An 18,728-nucleotide genomic window follows, 5' to 3' on the forward strand; every position below is an offset into this window, starting at 1 on the left:
TGTTTCTTCTTTTTATACAGAATTTTATTTATCTTGCAAGTGCTCTATAGTGCATGTTAAATAATTTCCGTTTCCAACTTAAATAATATTAGACAACTGAGATATTTAAACATGAGGAATACAGTGCAATGTGCGCTATTCCACATATGTACATACATTCACTTTGTTTTACAAAAGCATCAAATAAAATAATAACATTTTGCACAGCCTCTCCTGGCGTGCCAGAAGGTAGCATTTAGCATTTCTACAATGAACAGATATGTAGCTGTACAATCATAAATAACTATACAATCCCAAGAATCCGAGCTACAGAACATTAAACTCAGTTTACAAACGATAACGTAGAGTACGGCCAAAACCCTTTTGACCCCAAAACGTTAAGGTCCATCAAGGTGCCTTCTCAGAAACTATTGGATCACAATTTCGCAGAATGAACTAGCAGAGCCCATTAGCTCCCACTAGAGGTCAAGCTAACAAAGCTGACATCAAGCAGCACCTATAAAAATAAACCTTGTTTAACACAAGTCAACCTGACATGCTGAGTAAACATAATCATGGGCGTTTCAAGGGGGAGAACATAAAAAACAAGATAAAGGAAATAAAATGGAAACGGCGTGAGGGAAAGGTGAGGGACAGGGGAATAAATACAGTCGTTATTTACAGTAGATCTGCAAGGAGAATCCAGTCCACCACGTTGGTGAACTCCTACCGTTGGGTTGACAATCTGCTGAAGAGATTAACTTCTAGAGCTCCTCCCTTTCACAATGGAAGAGCCAACCCTGACGCAGATCTAGAACAAAATTAAAAACACTTGAGTCAAAACACATCCAATTATTTGCCAAAAAACATCACCGAAAGTAAAGGCCAAATTATGGTTCTGCATCCGCCACCTTTTGACGCACAGACATCGTGCTTTCCCTGCAATGACACACCAGGGACGAATCTACGGTGACCATGTGGAGCAGAAACATAATTAGGCAGGAACGCTGGACCCAGATTACATAAAAGAGCTCGGTTGACGGCAGAGCAGGACTTACTCCATGTTGCTCTTGAGCTGGTGGACGGTGCGTTTGTCCAGGTATCGGCAGAACAGCGTGAGGAGGTTTGAGGGCAGGAGCAGGGGCTCTACCAGGGTGCAGTGGGACAGCTCGCCCGCCACCTGGAAGATCGTGTCCGTCCTGGAACGTTTAGAAAGACATGATAAACCCTGATCACAGAGGCCCAGGTGAGCGAGTGTTGGTGACCGTTTAGTACCATACCAGGTCTCGAAGTCTCCGATGCTGGGATCCAAGGGGCTCCCAGAGGAAAGCAACCTCTCCCCTTGGGACAGGAGAGCATAGAGCAGGGACAGACCAAACTGGGAAGACACAACATCACAAACTGACCCTCCATGTTTTAAACTCGGGACCTCTATGACCCTCAACAGTAGACTAGCGTCAAACTAGAGCTTGTGTCAGAATTCAGACATTTTAAATCTCCCAGCGAAATTTCCTTGTATTAAACCCAGGGCTGCACCTTGTTCTGGCAGGTCTGCAGGAGGCCCCCGGGACCCTCCGGGGTCTCCCCGACGGACGTCAGGTTCTTCAGGATGACTATGAGCTGGCTGAAGGTCAGCATTGAGATCACAGTCCTCAGGGAGGGGTAGAGCACAGGGAGAACCTGGGGGAGAACAAACCCACCACACGTACAGACTGATGAGCGTGGCAACACACAGCTGAGGAAGGTTCCAGGCTGTCTCTTTAGACAAGCAACCCATTAGAATTTCATGTAAAGTGAGACCATGGTCATAGTGACACAACGGAAGGGCAGTACAGAGCCGGATAGAGTTTGTCATTATAAGGTTAACAGGTGAAGGTTCATCAATCGAGGGTCAAACTAAAGAAGCTTGTAAACACAAAAATGGCCCATATTTCCCTTCTCTACTCGTGCACCATGACAAGACACAGGACCAGCAGTTGGTCTTCTGTAGATCATGCCTGAGGTGGCCTATAGAATACGTCTGTGTGATGGCTCGTCTACCTCATCCATGTCCCTGCTCATCAGCGTGGGGATGTGAGAGGTCACCACGGTCAGGATCCTCAGGCCGGCGGCCTGGTCCAGGAACGGAAGCAGGCGCGAGATCAGCTTTTTCCCCTTGCTGAACATGAGACACGACAGGAACTCCACACCCGTCTCTCTGCCAAAAAACAATAGGGTTCTTCATGCAAGAGCACCACAGATGGCATGCCTGCCCATTCAGATCCTTCTTCTGTGCTCCTTCGAGGTCTCTTCCCTCTGTGTTTGTGGCCACTACTCCCACCATTGGTTCCAAACACCACGTGAAGGGCCAACTACAGCAGGAAGGAACTCACAGGGCATCGTAGTGCTGCAGCTGAGACAAGATGTTCTGAACCTTCCGCCGAGTCTTCTCCTTCGCCTTTTCCTCCTCCGCCTCAGCCAATACCTTGCCCTTCATCCTGTCTTCCTCCTCCACTTCAAGCAGAACCACAAAGAGCTGCAGAGCAGAGGAACCACAAAGAGCAGAACATAACCATGACAGGCGTGATCCACTGAGACGAGGTTCTCTGAATAAAACCAGGACGCTGCGTTACCTTCTCCATCTGCATTAGGACCTCGTGTTGCTGTGTTTTCACGTCTTTGGGTTCCTGTTGGATAGAAATTAATAAGACTAGGAAGGCAGAATAAGTAGTAAAAAGTATTTTTCTGCTTTCATTATACATCTTCCAATTCAGCAGCTATTGCCCTCTTTACAGTCAAGGGAGGGAGGGATCCCTCAACCGTGTTCCTTCTCAAAGTTCCCTGCCTCTTGATGCAAGGTTTTTTTCCTTTAAGCCCTTTAGAAGGGGTAGGGGCATTGCATAATGTTGGCCCGGAAACCCTTTGAGACCAACTGATTAAGGGCTGTGCTATTAAAGTGGTCGTCCAGGGTTCTTACCTCATGTGATCCATGGGTTGGGTTGGCGTTCACGGCACCGATGGCCCGGCGAGGGGAGTAGCATGTGGAAACCGCCACCTGGCCAAGAGAGCCCTCTATGTGGACCACTGTCAGAACCAGAACCAGACGTACAAACTGTTTGTGCGTGTTCAAGATGATAGAAGTGAACAGTTCTTGCGGACCCTCCTTGCGTCCACCACAAGGGCCCGACATGCGCCTCCCAAAAATTGTAACCTTCCTTCGTGGCGACGCAGCAGCAAGGGCTGCAATTGGTCTGCTCACTAAAACCCAAAGCAGAACCAAAACAGGTTCAATCACGACTGCGTCAAAGCGTCTGCATGGTCCTTCGTTGCGTGACCATAATCAGCCCTTTAAGATGACCAATGGTACCTCATTAAGCAACTGGAAAATGTATGAAGGGCAAGGATTACAAAAACACTTCATGCCAAGGTGCCCAAGAACATACCAGCAACTTGCTGCACCCTTCAATAACAACTATCTAAACTGAAATACTTTTAAATTGGTTGTACAAACTATTGGGATAACTTCAATGGTGAGGAGTTTTTCAAATGGAGGATGACCTGGTGTGTAGGGTTCAGTCTTAGTGATGTAGGGCGTGAAGAGTTTAGGAGGCTCCCTCTTGCTCCGCATTCCCAGCTCCTCCTCCACCAGCTTGTCCTCCATCCGCCGGTAATATTCCTACAAAGTAACAGGTATTACCACCATCCAGCCAGCCCCTCCTCGCCACCAGAGGGCGCTCATTCCCACCCAAAGAGAGGCAGGAAGGGTAGTCCCCACCTGGTAGTAGTAATCCTCCAGGTCAGGGTTCTCCGTCTGCAGCTGGATCATCTGTAGCCGGGTGATCCACTCCTTCTCCTTCTCAGTCATCAGGTGGCAGTAGGGGTCCCAGCTCTCTGCCTTCCTAAGCGACGAGCCATCATCCAGACCCACGGGATTAGATCACCACCAACACCTCGGAGCATTCCCCTCGTAGACCCAGAGGTCAGACCCACCTTTCTGCTGTCCGCTTCTGGCCGAGGAGTCTCTTGTGTTGGGGGTGGAGCTGGGTGACGGGCCCAGGGTACCTGGGTGGGAGATTATGTCACTATGAAGCCCTGCTAGGAAACCCCTACAAATAGGCCATCTTGTTAGAATTTAAAAACCCACCAGCCTTTAAAATGTGAAAAAAAACATCCGGCCAAATGGGGTGTTCCAGACATTTTCTGATTGGCTGATAGTATTTAAAAAGAGTGACTCCAACAGGCAGCATTTTGTTTAGCGCTGGGCTTTAGTGCTCAATCTACCACTGACTGATAAAACTACAACCTCACCTGATGGGCTGCACAGGAGTGGAGGAAGGGCTGTAGTAGGGGGAGGGGCCTGGGGAGTTGGCACCAAAGCGGAGATGCATCATCTTTGGGGTCTGAGGCTGAAACGGGTAACATCAGAACACAAGGATCACGACAAACCAATGACCATGATAGCCAAGCAACAAGAAGCGAGAAGTATTTGGCGCCGTATCTGGCGCTGGAATGTACCAGTCTGTAGGTGGGCTTCAGTGACGCTACCTGACTGTATTGTGGGGGGGGCGTCTGTCTCGGTTGGACCAGGGAACCAGGGATTGTGGAGCTGTTCATCTGAGAGACCCCCCCCCCCCCCCCATCAGGAGAGCTTTAAAGACCACACTCTGGTACTACAGACTATGCTTCTAATTCCCCTGTCATTAGATTGAATGGATCTGTATAAATAAGCTATCTGAACGAGGTTGACGTACCCAGTTCCTGACGAGGGGGGACGGGCCAGGTGGCGGGCGATGGGAGTAGAGCCTATTTGACAAGCCTTCTCCCCTGGGCAGAGTACCCCGGGCTCTGAACCCAGAGGAGGGATATGGAGAGTGCAGGATCGGAGGCGACCCACGGTGACCTCTGCCCCCATGGCCGTCGATCACACAGACGATAGCGTTGTCCTGCACACAAGCACACGACCGAACAGTGTAATCAACTGGGAATAAGGCCCCATTGCTTCAAGGGTTAGGAGGCTCCTTTCTCCATCTAGCTGAACTTGGGTAAGGGGTAAGGGGTAGAAATGGGATTACCCTAAATCTTGCTAGTGATGATTGGCCCAATGAACACAGATCTGATCCAAGATGACATAATGAATTAACCTCTAGTATGGATCCGGTCATTCTGTTTTTCCTGCAGGACGGCCCCATCCACTGAAACAAACACACAAACATACCAGTTAGAAACATCTCAAAAGTACTTTCAAAGTTATAGTAATGCAGCATCAGATTCTGTTAAATAATGAAGCAGAATGGTGCATCTTCTTCACCAATGTAGTTTTTTCTATGAATAATTCTTGTATGCTGCTTGAGTATAGAGACTAAGCCCGTTTCCCCTCTACTGTGGACAAACAGGAGGAGACAACTCACGCCCGCCCTCTCCATGGTGGCCCAGGGCAGAGGGGCTCCGCAGTCCACTATAGCACTGTCAAACGTCTGAAACACAACAGAGCAGTACTCGCACAGAGAGGCCAACAACCACCATGGATGGATACCAAAGTACCGTACCTTAGATGAGGATGATTTAGTTTTGTTCCTATTTTAGTTTTTTTCTATAATCAAAAAGTGAAGAACAAAACATATTCTACAAGGCATGATTGAGCACACAGAGCACACAGACACACTATGCCAAATCACCTTCAACATCAAGAAATTCACTCATTGGTTTGAAAGTTTAGGAAAAAGGTAAATTTGCAGCCAATGAGGATAATTATTTTTTGTGCCAGGCCTTTGGGCACAGGATTGCCCACTATTCTTGGTAGCCTGCTTCCTAGAGCTGGGTCTGTGGCTACGTTTACATGACGGTCTGAACAGAAGACGCAAAAGTGGCATCGCATCTTCACTTTTTAGGGTGGGTGGTTTCAGATTTTTGCGTTTTTAAGCCCCAAAAAAGCCGAAACGAAAGGCAGTACCAATCAAATATTTTGTCGTTTTTACCCGCAAGCGTCCTCGTGTAAACGGGGATCACTGGATACATTTTCTATACCGTGTACACAAGTATCAGCAGCCTATACTTTGTATCGAATCTAAAAGGGATATCAGTGGCATTGCTGATCAATAGCCAGGATTAGGAGGAGGGGGTTCTGATCACCTTGATGCTGGGCCGCCCCTCCACCGTCCGGACCACTGCTGGGTCCTCAAACATCTGGGCTCTGATCCTGCCCCCCCGCACCCCATATCCTCGTGCTCCTCCTCCTCCTCCTCCTCCTCTGCTGCTCCGCTGCCCCCGTAGGCCGAGGGGAACCAGCTGCTCCTTCTGTCTGGGAGGGGGGGAGGGAGGGAGGGGGCAGGGAGGAGGGGACACTCTCGGGGCACGAGGGACGATCGGTGGCGGGGGAGGAACGATGACGCCGCTCCCCTTCTGCTCCACGTCCAGATCTAGGTGGAAGAAGACACAGCCTGCTCATGGATTCCGTTATGGATATTAATGGATTCATAAGCCATCATTCATCACCCCACCAGCACCTCAGGCGTTTGCTTGCACACACCTTGTTGTGGGCTGATAATGTGCCAACCAGGGGGTGAACTCACATGCACGAACATGGACTTCCTAATCAAAATGGACCCATCAACAGATCAATAGAGCATGACTGTGGTTCCTCACCCATGCCAAACGTCTCGTCGTTGTAGAAGTCGATGTCTTCGTCCTCTTCAGCCATGGCCTGGAGACCGCAGTCCATCTTTTCCTCCTCCCAGACACCTCCGCTGTCGGGCCACGATCCCCCCTCCCCCTCCTCCTTCTTGGGAACCGCCGACGGACACTGGACCCCCAGAGAGACACAAGACCACAGTTCAGGATTGAGCACTTTGAGGCCTGCTCCTTGTGGAGCTAATCCAAGGACAAAGACCTGCTCCTGGTCGACAGACTCCCACAGCCCCACCCACCCACAGACAGCCACACTGCAATCCCTTTTAATGTTGAAGTTAACATTCTGTACGTAAAATACAATTCTTTGGCTCTAAAGCCAAAAATAGTGTGTACAAGAGTCAGACAACATCTTCCATTGCTTTGGGTATATAAAGACACACAATAATCACTGTTCAATAGGGTAATCTGTGTGCCAATGCAACGGATTCAGAACCTTGGAGTTCCAGTCCATAAATAGTCATGAGTCTTGACCCATTATGCAAGTAGTAGAAATTAAAGAAAGTTACCATTTATCCATTATTGGAGTAATCGAAGGGTGCATTATCCATTAAACAATGGGAGACAACACTTCAAAACACTATCTCCTAGTTATTCCAGATTATGGCGGCCACGTTTTGATAGTTTGGTTGTCACCTGAATAACCTTGCCAGCTGTAGTCCATTACGACTCGTGCGTGATTGACACACGGCAAGCTCTACATTCCAAGTATACAATCAGTCGCGATGTTTAGAACAAAATACGGAGAGACTTTGGATAGGATCTAGTCCAACGTCCTTAACGTTTCGTAAATGCGGGGCACATGGCATGGGAGAACCACCACAACCAATTAGGCTAAGTGAATTTAGGAGACCGCCCGCCTTCCGACTTTACACTTTTAAGGCAATACCAATATTATTTGTAGTTATTAAACAATATGAATTCAAACCCGCTGTCATGCAGAGCCTTCAGGCTATGCGAGTCCTAATTGATTGACCTAAAGAAGTAAATATTTATCAAACAGATGTCTAATTAAACCGCGTGCAAACAAGCCCACAAGCGCGCGCGGATCGTCGTCTGTGTGAAGCGCATCAATGATTTGACTTGGTAAGTGATTTAGGAAACTATTACTTACCCGCTGTTCTGAGTCACTCATGGTGTGTGTGTTGGGAACGTTACTGACTTGATACTCGTGTGTCGCTCTGACTCCAGTTACCTGTCTCACGGACACAGTTGACGCGCTCATCAGCCTATTTAAATGAGCGCGCAGGTGCACAGCTGCGCCAACGCGACAAAATGACGGACAGACAGCAACAGACCATACTTAATTTTGTGGAATCGGTTTATTCTTTGGTATAATAAAAATGCATAGAAAAAAGTGACAAAATAACACCATAAAACAGCTTTGGCACATCATCGTAGCGAGTACATAAAAGTGGTTTAAGCGGTAGACGTCATTTATAAAAGCCGTAGCGGTGACAATATAATACTATTGATAATGTAAAGTGGAAATAGTATAGGAAGTCTCTTTCATTTAAACAATAATTTTAAACTCTCAATTAAGATCTTATATTTCACTTTTCAGGGTTCATATGACCCTTTTATGCAAGATAGCTCCATGGTCAATATTAAATTTGATTATGTACAAAATGTAAACAAATTACATCCAACAATTAGAAACTTCAATCGCTCATCAATTAAAAGCATTTAAGGGAAGCACCGACACCACTTTATGACCAAGACCAGAACCAGTCTTGAGACGTTCACCCTGGATAGAAGAAATGGTCATTTTATCTCAATAGAAAACAGTTTACATTGTATGAGGTGGATCTGGGTATTTGGGGAAATTCTCTGGTACAAAAGTAATCTTCCAGCCTGATGTGTCGGACTGCCAGTATCAGCATCGGTGCCTGGTGTCAACATCCCGGTATCCGGCAGTCCATGGACGAACACGCCACAGGCCCCTGTCCTGCATGACAAACAGAAAGACTACCATAATGACAGTAAGTCTGTTTCTCAATCAGACTAATGGCGCACAGAATGCAGACCGAATGACAGACGAGGGGACCGACAGCGAGGTCGTCTGCCGCCTCTCCCCTCCTCCTTTCCTCCCCCTCCTCCACCTCCTTCTCATCCGAAGAGCTTGATGAAGCAGGGGTGGCAGTAGGGCTTGTTCTCCTGCTCCTTGAAGCAGCCCTTGCTCAGGGGCTTGAGGCAGAAGTGGCAGACCAGGTGGTGGGGGTGGAACTTGGCCCCCATGGCGGTGACGCAGCGACCCAGGATGGGCTGCTGGCAGGCCTGGCAGAGGCTGCCCCGGCTCTGGTGGTAGTGGGCCTCGCACAGCGGCTGGCCCTCGTGCTCGAAGAAACTCCCGTTCACGAAGGGGCTGTAGCACTCCTGGAGGGGAGGGGAGGGCCAGACGATCAGCATATCAAACACGCCTGATGTATACAGGTAGTGCAGTCAAACACACCGCCAATGAAACCTCAACACATCTCAGATATACAGGTAGTGTAGTCAAACACACACCTAATGAAACCTAAACACACATCTGATGTGCCCAAACACACACCTGACACACACATACATAGCTAGACATACCTCAGATACACCAGAAATGACGTACACATATCAAATACACTCACACCTCAAACTACCAAAACCACCTAAGCACACACTCCACACCATAAAAGCCCAAGCACACACAGCTCAAAGAAAGCTAGACATTCACATTCCTACTCATGGTACCCAAACACACCTCAAGCACAGGTATGTTTGGGTACATTGACACATCTCAACTCATATGCACACACACACACACACACCCAAAGAAATGTAATGTTGGTGTGGGACATTGCATGATTATATTGTGATTGCAGTATTTTTTATCGAAAGAAAAAATCACATTGTCTGTGATATAGATAAGGCCTGACAGTCTTGATGAGGAAGAGGAAGATGAGGAATTCCTCACCCGACAGACGAAGCACTGCGGATGCCAGAGGGAATTCAGAGCTGAGATGTAGTTCTCCAGTATTGGTTGAGTGCAGCCTTGACAACGGGAGGCGAAGAGGTTCAAAAAGCATTGCTGGCAATACTGCTGGCCCTCGCGGTCATGGAAACCTAGAGGACAGCACAGGAAGGTTTGAACCTCTGATTCCTTTGATGTTTAACTCACTAGTCTGGTCACTGGGTACTTTAATTCATTAGTCTCTGGTTCCTTTGATATTTTAACTCATTAGTCTGGTTCATTTGAGGTTGTTACTAACTTCTACTACTGCTACTTGATCCCCTACTACCTCGGTGTTACACAACAAAAGAATAGATTTGTTTATTAAATAATCCCTATTAGTTGAATACACTGTAGTCAGTTAGTCTTCCTGGGGTTCACACATGACGCATAAGACATAAAAAACATAAGTACAGTATATTCCTAGTTTCATGTTCATAATTCATCATAGTTTGTGTGTGAGCGTGTGCAGGTGTGTGTGTGTGTGTGTGTGTGCATGTGTGTGTGTGTGTGTGTGTGTGTGTGTGTGTGTGTGTGGGGGGGGGGGGGGGCTACCTTCATCTCCGAAGGCTCTGCTACATTTGACACAGCAGAAACATTCCGGGTGCCAGTTTTTATCCAACGCCGTCACCATTTTCTACCAGGAATACAATCACAAACCTATTAATTCATTTAACACACACACACCCACACACACACACACACACACACACACACACACACACACACACACACAGACACACAGACACACACGCGCGCTCGTGCTCACGTTGAGGATGGGCTTGCTGCAGTGGGCGCAGTGGGGGGAGAACAGCGTGAAGTAGTCCGATTCGCAGTATGGACGGCCGTCCTTCTCAAAGAAGTTCCTGCTGCCGAGCTCAGCCTCGCACTCGCTGCACACAAAGTGTTCAGGGTGCCACACCTTCCCCAGCGCAGTCACCACCTGGGGAGAGACCATGAAGATACGATACATAACTATATATACAGTATATAACTACACAACCAGACACACAACCACCTTCCCCAGCACAGTCACCACCTGGGGAGAGATGATATATCAATATATCAATATAAATAATGATTTACTAAACATATATCATATTATATATATATATATATATATTATATAACATCCTCCAACACCTAGCTAACAACCAGACGCACAACTAACTAACTACATAACCGGACAGACAACCACCCTCCCCAGGTTACAACCTAGAGAGAGAAGATAACAGATAAACTATGCCTAAGCCACCAGACAAACACCCCTGCACAAACAGCTACACAACTGGCCACACAACTGGAGACCAATGAGTTTGTTAGGGCCAATTAACTTACTACTGTTAATTTAGCATTTGAAAGACACTTTTATCCCAAGTGAAATGCTGGATTCATTCATTAAGGAGCAGGGAGTGGTTATGGGGCTTTTTGCTCAAGGATGCCCTAAGTTGGACCGCGGCCATTGGGGTTCAAAAACCAAGAACCTTTCGGCTGGAAGTCCAACACCCTAACTGGCTCAGCTATACGCCCAGACTCCAATGTAAACCGCGGCTACACCTGGAGCCAAACATCCATGGAGACCTCACCTGTCCCACTACAGGCTTCTGACAGGCGCAGCAGTTTCCCTTGGAGGAGGTCTGGACCCCCTGTCTGGTCAGGTCTGACTGGAGGAGCCCCAGCATGCTGTCCAATGAGCCGCCAGACGAGGCCTGTGGGGGCGGGGCTGGCTGCTGAGGCACTGCCACAGCTTGAGTGACAGGTATGACCGGCTAATAGGTGACAGGGATAGATGGTGTCCACACGATTATTGATGTGATTGATATCATGGGTGTATGGTCTGCTGTATGCTGTAGTGTGTCGTGTGTCGCAGAGTTGGGCGGGTTAAATAATGTGGTTGGCATGTTGAACGTAGTGTGCAGCATGTTAAGGTCTGAAATGTGAATGGTTCTGTGTGTAGTGCGTTGAAGTGAGTGTAGCATAATGTGAAGCATGTGGCCTGTAGCCTCTAGACTGTAGCACGTAGCGTGTGTTGAACGTAGCATGTAGCTTGTAGGGTGTAGCCTGTAGCATCTAGCCCGTAGATTGTGTGGACCATATAGCCCATGGTGTGAGCCTTATATCTCTTTGTGTGTAGCATGTTGCTTGTAGCATGTTGCGTGTCTCTGGACTCACGGTGCTATGGACTCTGAAGTCGGAGAGAGAAGCCATCAGTTTGTCCAACTCAAGAGTAGCTGAGGTGGCGGAGGGCTTCCCTGAGCTACAACACAACACAACACAACACAACACAACACACGATCTTTACAATGACAATAATAATACATTTAATTTAGAGGCGCCTTTCAAGACACCCAAGGTCACCTTACAGAGCATATAGTCATCATTCAAAACTATGTAAAACAGACTAGGAATAAAAGGAAAACAGAGGTTAAACATGAAGAATAATAATAATTAATAACACTCAAAGACGCCTAAAGTGAAGGGGGGGACCTCACTAACCACCAGGTTACAATGGATTTTCCATACAGTTACAAACGATATAACACAAGACACACTGTGGACACACAGTTAATAGTTGATAGTGCTTATAACGTAAGTCTTTTAATGATATTGGTCATCTTTTATGTATTAAAATGACGGTTCAGAAGTTCTCAACCTTTTTTGGCCTGGGGCCCCATTTTTTTGGTCTGAAATTGCCGCACGTTCATGAAGGTAATATGCGTGTAGAGCTCTCTCTAGTGGCCGAGTGAGAAACTACCTGGGAGATATCTTCTCTATCTTCTCCTTCTCTTCTTTCTTAGTGCTGGGGAACTGGGCCAGGATCTCATCTGGAATCACACAACACAAACACACACACACACCACACACACACACACACACACACACACACACACACACACACACACACACACACACACACACACACACACACACACACACACACACACACACACTGCCCACCTCTAGTTAATGTGTTTGCCTACATGGTTGTAAAAGTAAACACAACCTTTTCACGTCTTTTATTTATAGATTTTTTAATGATGATTAAAAAAACACAAACATAAAAACATGCACACAAACACACACACACACACAAACACCACCCCCCCAGTACCGGTGATGTTGAACTGCGTGGCGTTGAGCTCCTGCAGCAGGTGGTCCAGCTCACTGAGACCCCCACCCAGCAGGGACGAGGAGAAGGCCGGGGGGGGATCGGCCACACGGGGCGCCCGATTCTTACACACTGTGCTGAGAGAGAGAGAGAGACGGGGGGACACACGGGTGAGGATGGAGAAAGAGAGAGAGAGAGAGAGAGAGCGCAAAAGAGAGGCTGTCCCTTTTCAGACCAATTGAAGAGCCCTTATCTGTCACAATGGCGACTCAGTGGGTCTGGCGATTGTGAATCTTTTTGATGGTTACCCTCTGCATCAGTTGCCATGTTTCACTGTATCTGTTTCCATGGAGGCTATCTTTTTCCATGGTGACTCGGTGTATCTGTTGCCATGGTGACTCGTATATGTTCAAATAAAGGATATATATCTGTTTCCATGGTGGCTTTTCATCTTTTTCCCTGGTGACTTGGCAACCTGGGTTGGCATGGTGACTTGGTAAATCTGTTGCTAGGCAACATAGAAGTGAGGGTACCTGTAGAGCTTGTCGGGGGTGTTGTTTTGGGGATCTCCAGTCTTCATGGCCGCCGAGACCGTCTGGATAACACAAGTCAGATATTATCCGTACGGTTCTAAATATGGTTCTAAATGGTTACATAGGGTTCTATATGGTTGTGTATGGGTAAATAGGGTTTGATGTGTTTTGACACGTTGTTATACATTGTACATATTTCTATACGTTTAAATGTATATTGCTAACTTGCCACAAAACCTCCTAGTCCCACATTTAGTGTGTTTGTGTGTCAGTGTTATTCCAAGATGGATGGGTGACAGCAACTACAGGGCTTGCATACCATAATAAAACAACCAACAACTTATCACCATGGTGACGGTGGCAGCATCGTCTCTAAAAAGTGTACAAATCATCTCCTTATAAACCGGACACCAACCTGCTGGGGGGTGTAGGCCGGGGGAGGGGGGCGGTCCTGGCCGGAGTCTCGGGAGCCCGTGGAGGCTCCGTCAGAGATCACTTGGGGTTCAGAGGTCAACAAGACAGGACCCCGAGATACGGGTGAAGTGGTGCTCTCCAGGTCAGCTAAGAGAGCATCTGGAGAGAGAGAGAGAGAAGAGAGAGAAGAGAGAGAGAGAGAGAGAGAGAGAGAGAGAGAGAGAGAGAGAGAGAGAGAGAGAGAGAGAGAGAGAGAGAGAGAGAGAGAGAGAGAGAGAGACAGACAGACAGACAGACAGACAGACAGACAGACAGACAGACAGACAGACAGACAGACAGACAGACAGACAGACAGACAGACAGACAGACAGACAGACAGACAGACAGACAGACAGACAGACAGACAGACAGACAGACAGACAGACAGACAGACAGAATAAGGGAGAGAGAGAATAAGGGAGAGAGAGAGAAAGAGAGAGAGGAGCAAGGAGGCCGTTAAATAGGGAGGGCAGGGGAATAGATAAACCCTGATAGATGGATGACTGCAATGGAGAAAGAGAGTTTAAGTCTTAAACTAGAAGTGTGATGACTCTAGGATCATAGTCTCCTCAATCATAGATGTTAGGTCCGTTGTGTTCTGTTCAATAATCCCTCCCTGCAACACTGACCTTAGATTAATCATGTCTAACCTTACACCTAAACTTAACCATATCTAACCTAATACCCTTGCTAAAACATCTCCAAGCTAATACATAAGCTTAACCATCTCTGACCTTACATTTAACCTAGACCATGTCTAACCTTATAAACTTTACCATCTCTAAAAGAATACATAAACTTAAACACCTCTTACCTAATCAACTTAACCATCTCTTAGATAATACTGAAACTTAACCATCTCTTAGATAGAGAGTGTGGTAGTTAATAGACACAATATTTGTTGGTTAGTGAAGCAGATGAGTCAGATGCAGGTGGACCAAACAGACAAAGCAAGCAGAGAACGGGAGGAGCCAATGTAGGACTAACGGAATAGATGACAGATAGATTGACTGACAGACATGCAGACAGAGAGGCAGGCAGAAATGCAGGCAGAAATGAAGGCAGAAAGGCAGACAGACAGACAGACAGACAGACAGACAGACAGACAGACAGACAGACAGACAGACAGACAGACAGACAGACAGACAGGTTACGTACCAAACACAACAACACGAGGACTGAGTGGGTAGCTCTCAGGCCCTGCTTGAGAAAGACACACACGTCAGCCAGAGCATAGCACACACACACAAACACACACACACACACACACACACACACACACACACACACACACACACACACACACACACACACACACACACACACACACACACACACAAACACACACACACACACACACACACAGAGCGCCCGGTCATATACACTACTTAAGCATCTGGAAGTTTGGGCTTATCGAAGACCACCAAAAGGAAGTGACATTGCAGGAAACTTCCCTTTGGTGGTCTGACCAACGGGAAGTTTCAGACAGAAGGCACACTGCTGTGTGACATCACCACAGACACGCCCCCTTGGGTGCGTGACCTCACCACAGACACGCCCCCTCGCTCTGAAATGTTAATTTCATGCATCATAAGACTTGTGTTTTTTCTTGAGGGAACTGTCTTGTCATTTAGAAACAGAGTTAAGATTAGAAACGGTCTCACTCCTAACATTCCATGAGGGTCCTAAACCTATTGATTTAGATGATGTGGGTTCATTACACATAAACGACTCCCTGTATTACAGGCAAGGCAAAAACAAATGAATAGATTATAGTTCATTATCTCTGGCTGGCATTGTAATGGTCAAGAAATTAAACAGATCCACTCTTTGTCATTCCCAGTTTTGCGTTCTGGAATAAATATGATATGATAATACTAACCCAATACTCTCCGCCTCCCCTTTCCCTTTATCTATCTCTTAAGTCTCTCTTTTATAAACAACCCCCCCCCCCCCCCCACACACACACACACACACACACACTCACACACACACACACACACACACACACACACACACACACACACACACACACACACACACACACACACACACACACACATACACACACACACACACACACACACACTACACTCACACACACTACACACACACACAAACACACAGACACACACACCTCTCAGAGTGTGTGTCCTGCTCTTATAAGGAGCTGAGTGTGGCTGAATGCAGATGACCATATTTAGAGTCTTGCCGTGCTGTTTCTGTTGGCCGGCGGTCGCGCCAACGAGAGGTCTTTCCCACTCAGAGCCATGGCCCACAGTCACCAAGGCAATGCAGCGTACACAAGCCTTGAGAGCTCTGATTCACACAGGGCTGCAATCCAACACAGATGTTCCTCCGTTTCACCTTCCCTCCGGCTACGCTGCGCTGCACCCCCCCACTGACTCTGCCCACCACCATCACACCACCCTCTACCAACACCACCCTCCCTCCGGCTACGCCAACGTGGACCCCCACTAATGGCACTACAACTAGGCCCAATCCCATTTCTACCCCTTACCCCTTACCCTTACCCCTCCCCCTTGTTTTGAAGGGGTAAGGGGAAGGGGAAGGGGAAGGGGTAAGGGGAAATGGGAAATGGGATTGGGCCTAAGGCCCAAACCCATTTCTACCCCTTACCCCTTCCCCTTGACCCTTCAAAACAAGGGGGAGGGGTAGAAATGGGATTGGGCCGTAATACACTTCCCCCAACGACACCAACGTCATCACCCCCCGCTCCACTTCTACCAGCCTCACTACCAACATCATCATCAACCACTACTACACACACATTACCCTCCACCACCCAGCACTCAGACTACCAGATTTGCTAGTGGAGCTCCAGTGAACTCTCTAACCCACCGCCATCATTACTACCTCTTCCTCCCACATCATCATTATCATCATCATCATCATCATCATCATCATCATCATCATCATCATCATCATCACCACTCCCTCCTCCACCAACCACATCACCACCATCATGAGGAACAAGGATGCATTTTAGGCTTAAGGGTTGGAGAGGGTTAAGTTGAGGTAGATGGTTAAATCTAGGTATTATGTTGGGGATGGTTCAGTCTAGGCATGAGGTTGGAGATGGTCAGGTTTAGGTATTAGGTTGGAGAGGGTCAGGTTTAGGTATTAGGTGAGAGAGGGTCAGGTTAGGGTTAGGGTTAGGTGTTATGTTAGAGGAGGTTACGTTTAGGTGTTATGTAAGAAAGGGTAAAGTTTAGGAATAAGGTTGGGGTTAGTTAATCGAGGTATTAAGTTGGAGATAGTAAATATTATGCATTAGGTTAAAGAGGTTTAGTTTAGGCATGAGGTCAGAGATGTTAAAGTTGAGGTATTAGGTTAAAGATGGTTAAGATTAGGAATTAGGCTGGAGATGGTTAAGTTCAGGTATTAGTTGGAGATGGTTTAGTTTAGGTCTTAAGTTAGAGATGGTCAAGTCTAGGTGTGGTCGGGGTCAGGATCAAGATCTGAGAAAAAGCATTGCATCATGGGAATACTCATCTGGGCCATCTAGTCCCAGTTCCAGAGTGTCTCTTCCAACCCTTATTTTTCTATTCTGTGGCTTCCTCCTTTGAAACAGCACCACAACGCTGGTCTATTTCCATCGGCAAGACTCATCGCCAAACAAATTACATTTTCTACAACAGCATTTGAAGGAAGGAAACCGGGAAAGGGGACAAAGTGAAAGATATATATGATAGAAGACCATCCGGCTGTGTTGATAACACACTAATGGACTGGGCAGCTCCTCACATTGAATCAACAGGACTTGATTACATTTACAGTAAATAAAGACCCCTCTGACAAGGACATTAGAAAGCTGTTTCTCTGTGCGTGTGTGCGTGTGTGTTTGCGCGCGAGCGCGTGCGTCTGCGTGTGTTTGAAGAGGCAAAGCAAACATGTAGGTTCAGATGACTTGAATGACCATCCCCATGGGTGGTATTGAACAGCGATGTGAGGCAGTCCTGTTCGATACCTTGATCAAACCTCAGGCTCTTGCTCGGTTCGGTTAGAAAGACCCAAATTTTTTTTTTTTTCCTCAAACGGAATAGAAGTCGAGACGGAGGCATCTTCTACACGGACCATACAGCAGAAAAAAATATGTTATCTTACCTACCAAATATGTGGTTATTTCTATGTTCAAATACTTTCACGTGAAGATGTAGTATAGCTTTATTTGTCCCACATAATTATCCTCACTTTATTTGACGCGCCGCTTCTGAAGACAATGTTTGAGTCAGAACCGCTCACATGAACATGCTATACATACCCAAATCATCCATAATTACAGCTTCAACTCTTTCCCCGCTTGTACAAAGAAAATAGTGCCACCGTTAACCAGTTTTCTTCTTTTCCAGAGCAGTTCCCGGTGTCCGGTAACACTTTATAGACTAGTCTCGGTAACAGCGCTATTGTCTACGCTGCCCCCCTGAATAAAAAACTCCGTCCCGTTATTCACGGAATAAGAGAGGAGGGCGTTCCGTCTTTCCCCTTCCTGTGTAATGTAGTATAACGTAAAGGCTGGTCCAACGTGCTACCGCGAGCTCAAACCGGAGGAGGCGTGGTCACATCCCTGCGGTAACCCCCCCCCCCCCCCCCCTCAATTCCCCGGACACATGACGTCACCCCTGACATTCCTAGACCATATTTGGGATAGAAATTTAAGGATTTTGCAGTTGAAGGGCAAGACCAGCAGAAGGCCACCCATATACTTGTCGTTAATGGTTAAAATTAAACTAATGTGTGCATTGTATTTTTCTATTTAAATTAAGGTTGCGAGCCAACAGTCAGTCTGCTCCACAGCAGTTGATTAAACCGAACCCAGGACGTTATTTCCGACTTCATCCCCACCCACAGCGATGCATATTTAGAATAACATTGAAAAATGAATCTAAAAATGTTAAAGACGTGTACACCAAATAATACCCCAGATAAGGCTCGAGATAACTTTTAAAAACAGCGCATCAACCAAGAATAGAACAAATCTCAG

At 47.0% G+C, this 18,728-nt stretch overlaps 2 protein-coding genes across 6 annotated transcripts; both read right to left on the bottom strand.

Annotated features, from left to right (window-relative positions):
• Positions 1 to 2: 2 nt before the first annotated feature.
• patl2 (PAT1 homolog 2) lies at positions 3 to 7,846 on the bottom strand. Of its 3 annotated transcripts, XM_060036304.1 has the most exons (20): positions 7,757 to 7,846; positions 6,601 to 6,757; positions 6,088 to 6,374; positions 5,367 to 5,432; positions 5,100 to 5,150; positions 4,710 to 4,901; positions 4,504 to 4,572; positions 4,267 to 4,364; positions 3,949 to 4,020; positions 3,734 to 3,857; positions 3,517 to 3,634; positions 2,936 to 3,042; positions 2,592 to 2,645; positions 2,352 to 2,494; positions 2,020 to 2,176; positions 1,516 to 1,659; positions 1,260 to 1,357; positions 1,038 to 1,178; positions 891 to 943; positions 3 to 790 (listed from the first exon to the last, which is right to left on the bottom strand). In XM_060036304.1, exons 1-20 carry the CDS (start codon positions 7,775 to 7,777, stop codon positions 744 to 746), a joined length of 2,199 nt encoding a protein of 732 aa, XP_059892287.1. In that variant the 5' UTR covers positions 7,778 to 7,846; the 3' UTR covers positions 3 to 743. The 3 variants fall into 3 exon arrangements, with proteins under 3 accessions (XP_059892287.1, XP_059892289.1, XP_059892288.1); XM_060036306.1 differs by lacking the exon at positions 4,504 to 4,572; XM_060036305.1 differs by lacking the exon at positions 891 to 943.
• Positions 7,847 to 7,949: 103 nt separating this feature from the next.
• LOC132446159 (transforming growth factor beta-1-induced transcript 1 protein-like) lies at positions 7,950 to 18,259 on the bottom strand. Of its 3 annotated transcripts, none has more exons than XM_060036308.1 (12): positions 18,009 to 18,259; positions 14,882 to 14,923; positions 13,686 to 13,843; positions 13,271 to 13,332; positions 12,741 to 12,874; positions 12,384 to 12,453; positions 11,801 to 11,885; positions 11,215 to 11,397; positions 10,398 to 10,571; positions 10,184 to 10,265; positions 9,593 to 9,741; positions 7,950 to 9,018 (listed from the first exon to the last, which is right to left on the bottom strand). In XM_060036308.1, exons 1-12 carry the CDS (start codon positions 18,019 to 18,021, stop codon positions 8,752 to 8,754), a joined length of 1,419 nt encoding a protein of 472 aa, XP_059892291.1. In that variant the 5' UTR covers positions 18,022 to 18,259; the 3' UTR covers positions 7,950 to 8,751. The 3 variants fall into 3 exon arrangements, with proteins under 3 accessions (XP_059892291.1, XP_059892290.1, XP_059892292.1); XM_060036307.1 differs by having other exon boundaries at positions 14,882 to 14,926; XM_060036309.1 differs by lacking the exon at positions 14,882 to 14,923 and having other exon boundaries at positions 18,009 to 18,258.
• Between the last annotated feature and the right edge of the window lie 469 nt (positions 18,260 to 18,728).

The sequence above is a fragment of the Gadus macrocephalus genome, chromosome 18 (genome assembly GCF_031168955.1).
Source record: "Gadus macrocephalus chromosome 18, ASM3116895v1".
Lineage (NCBI taxonomy): Eukaryota > Metazoa > Chordata > Actinopteri > Gadiformes > Gadidae > Gadus > Gadus macrocephalus.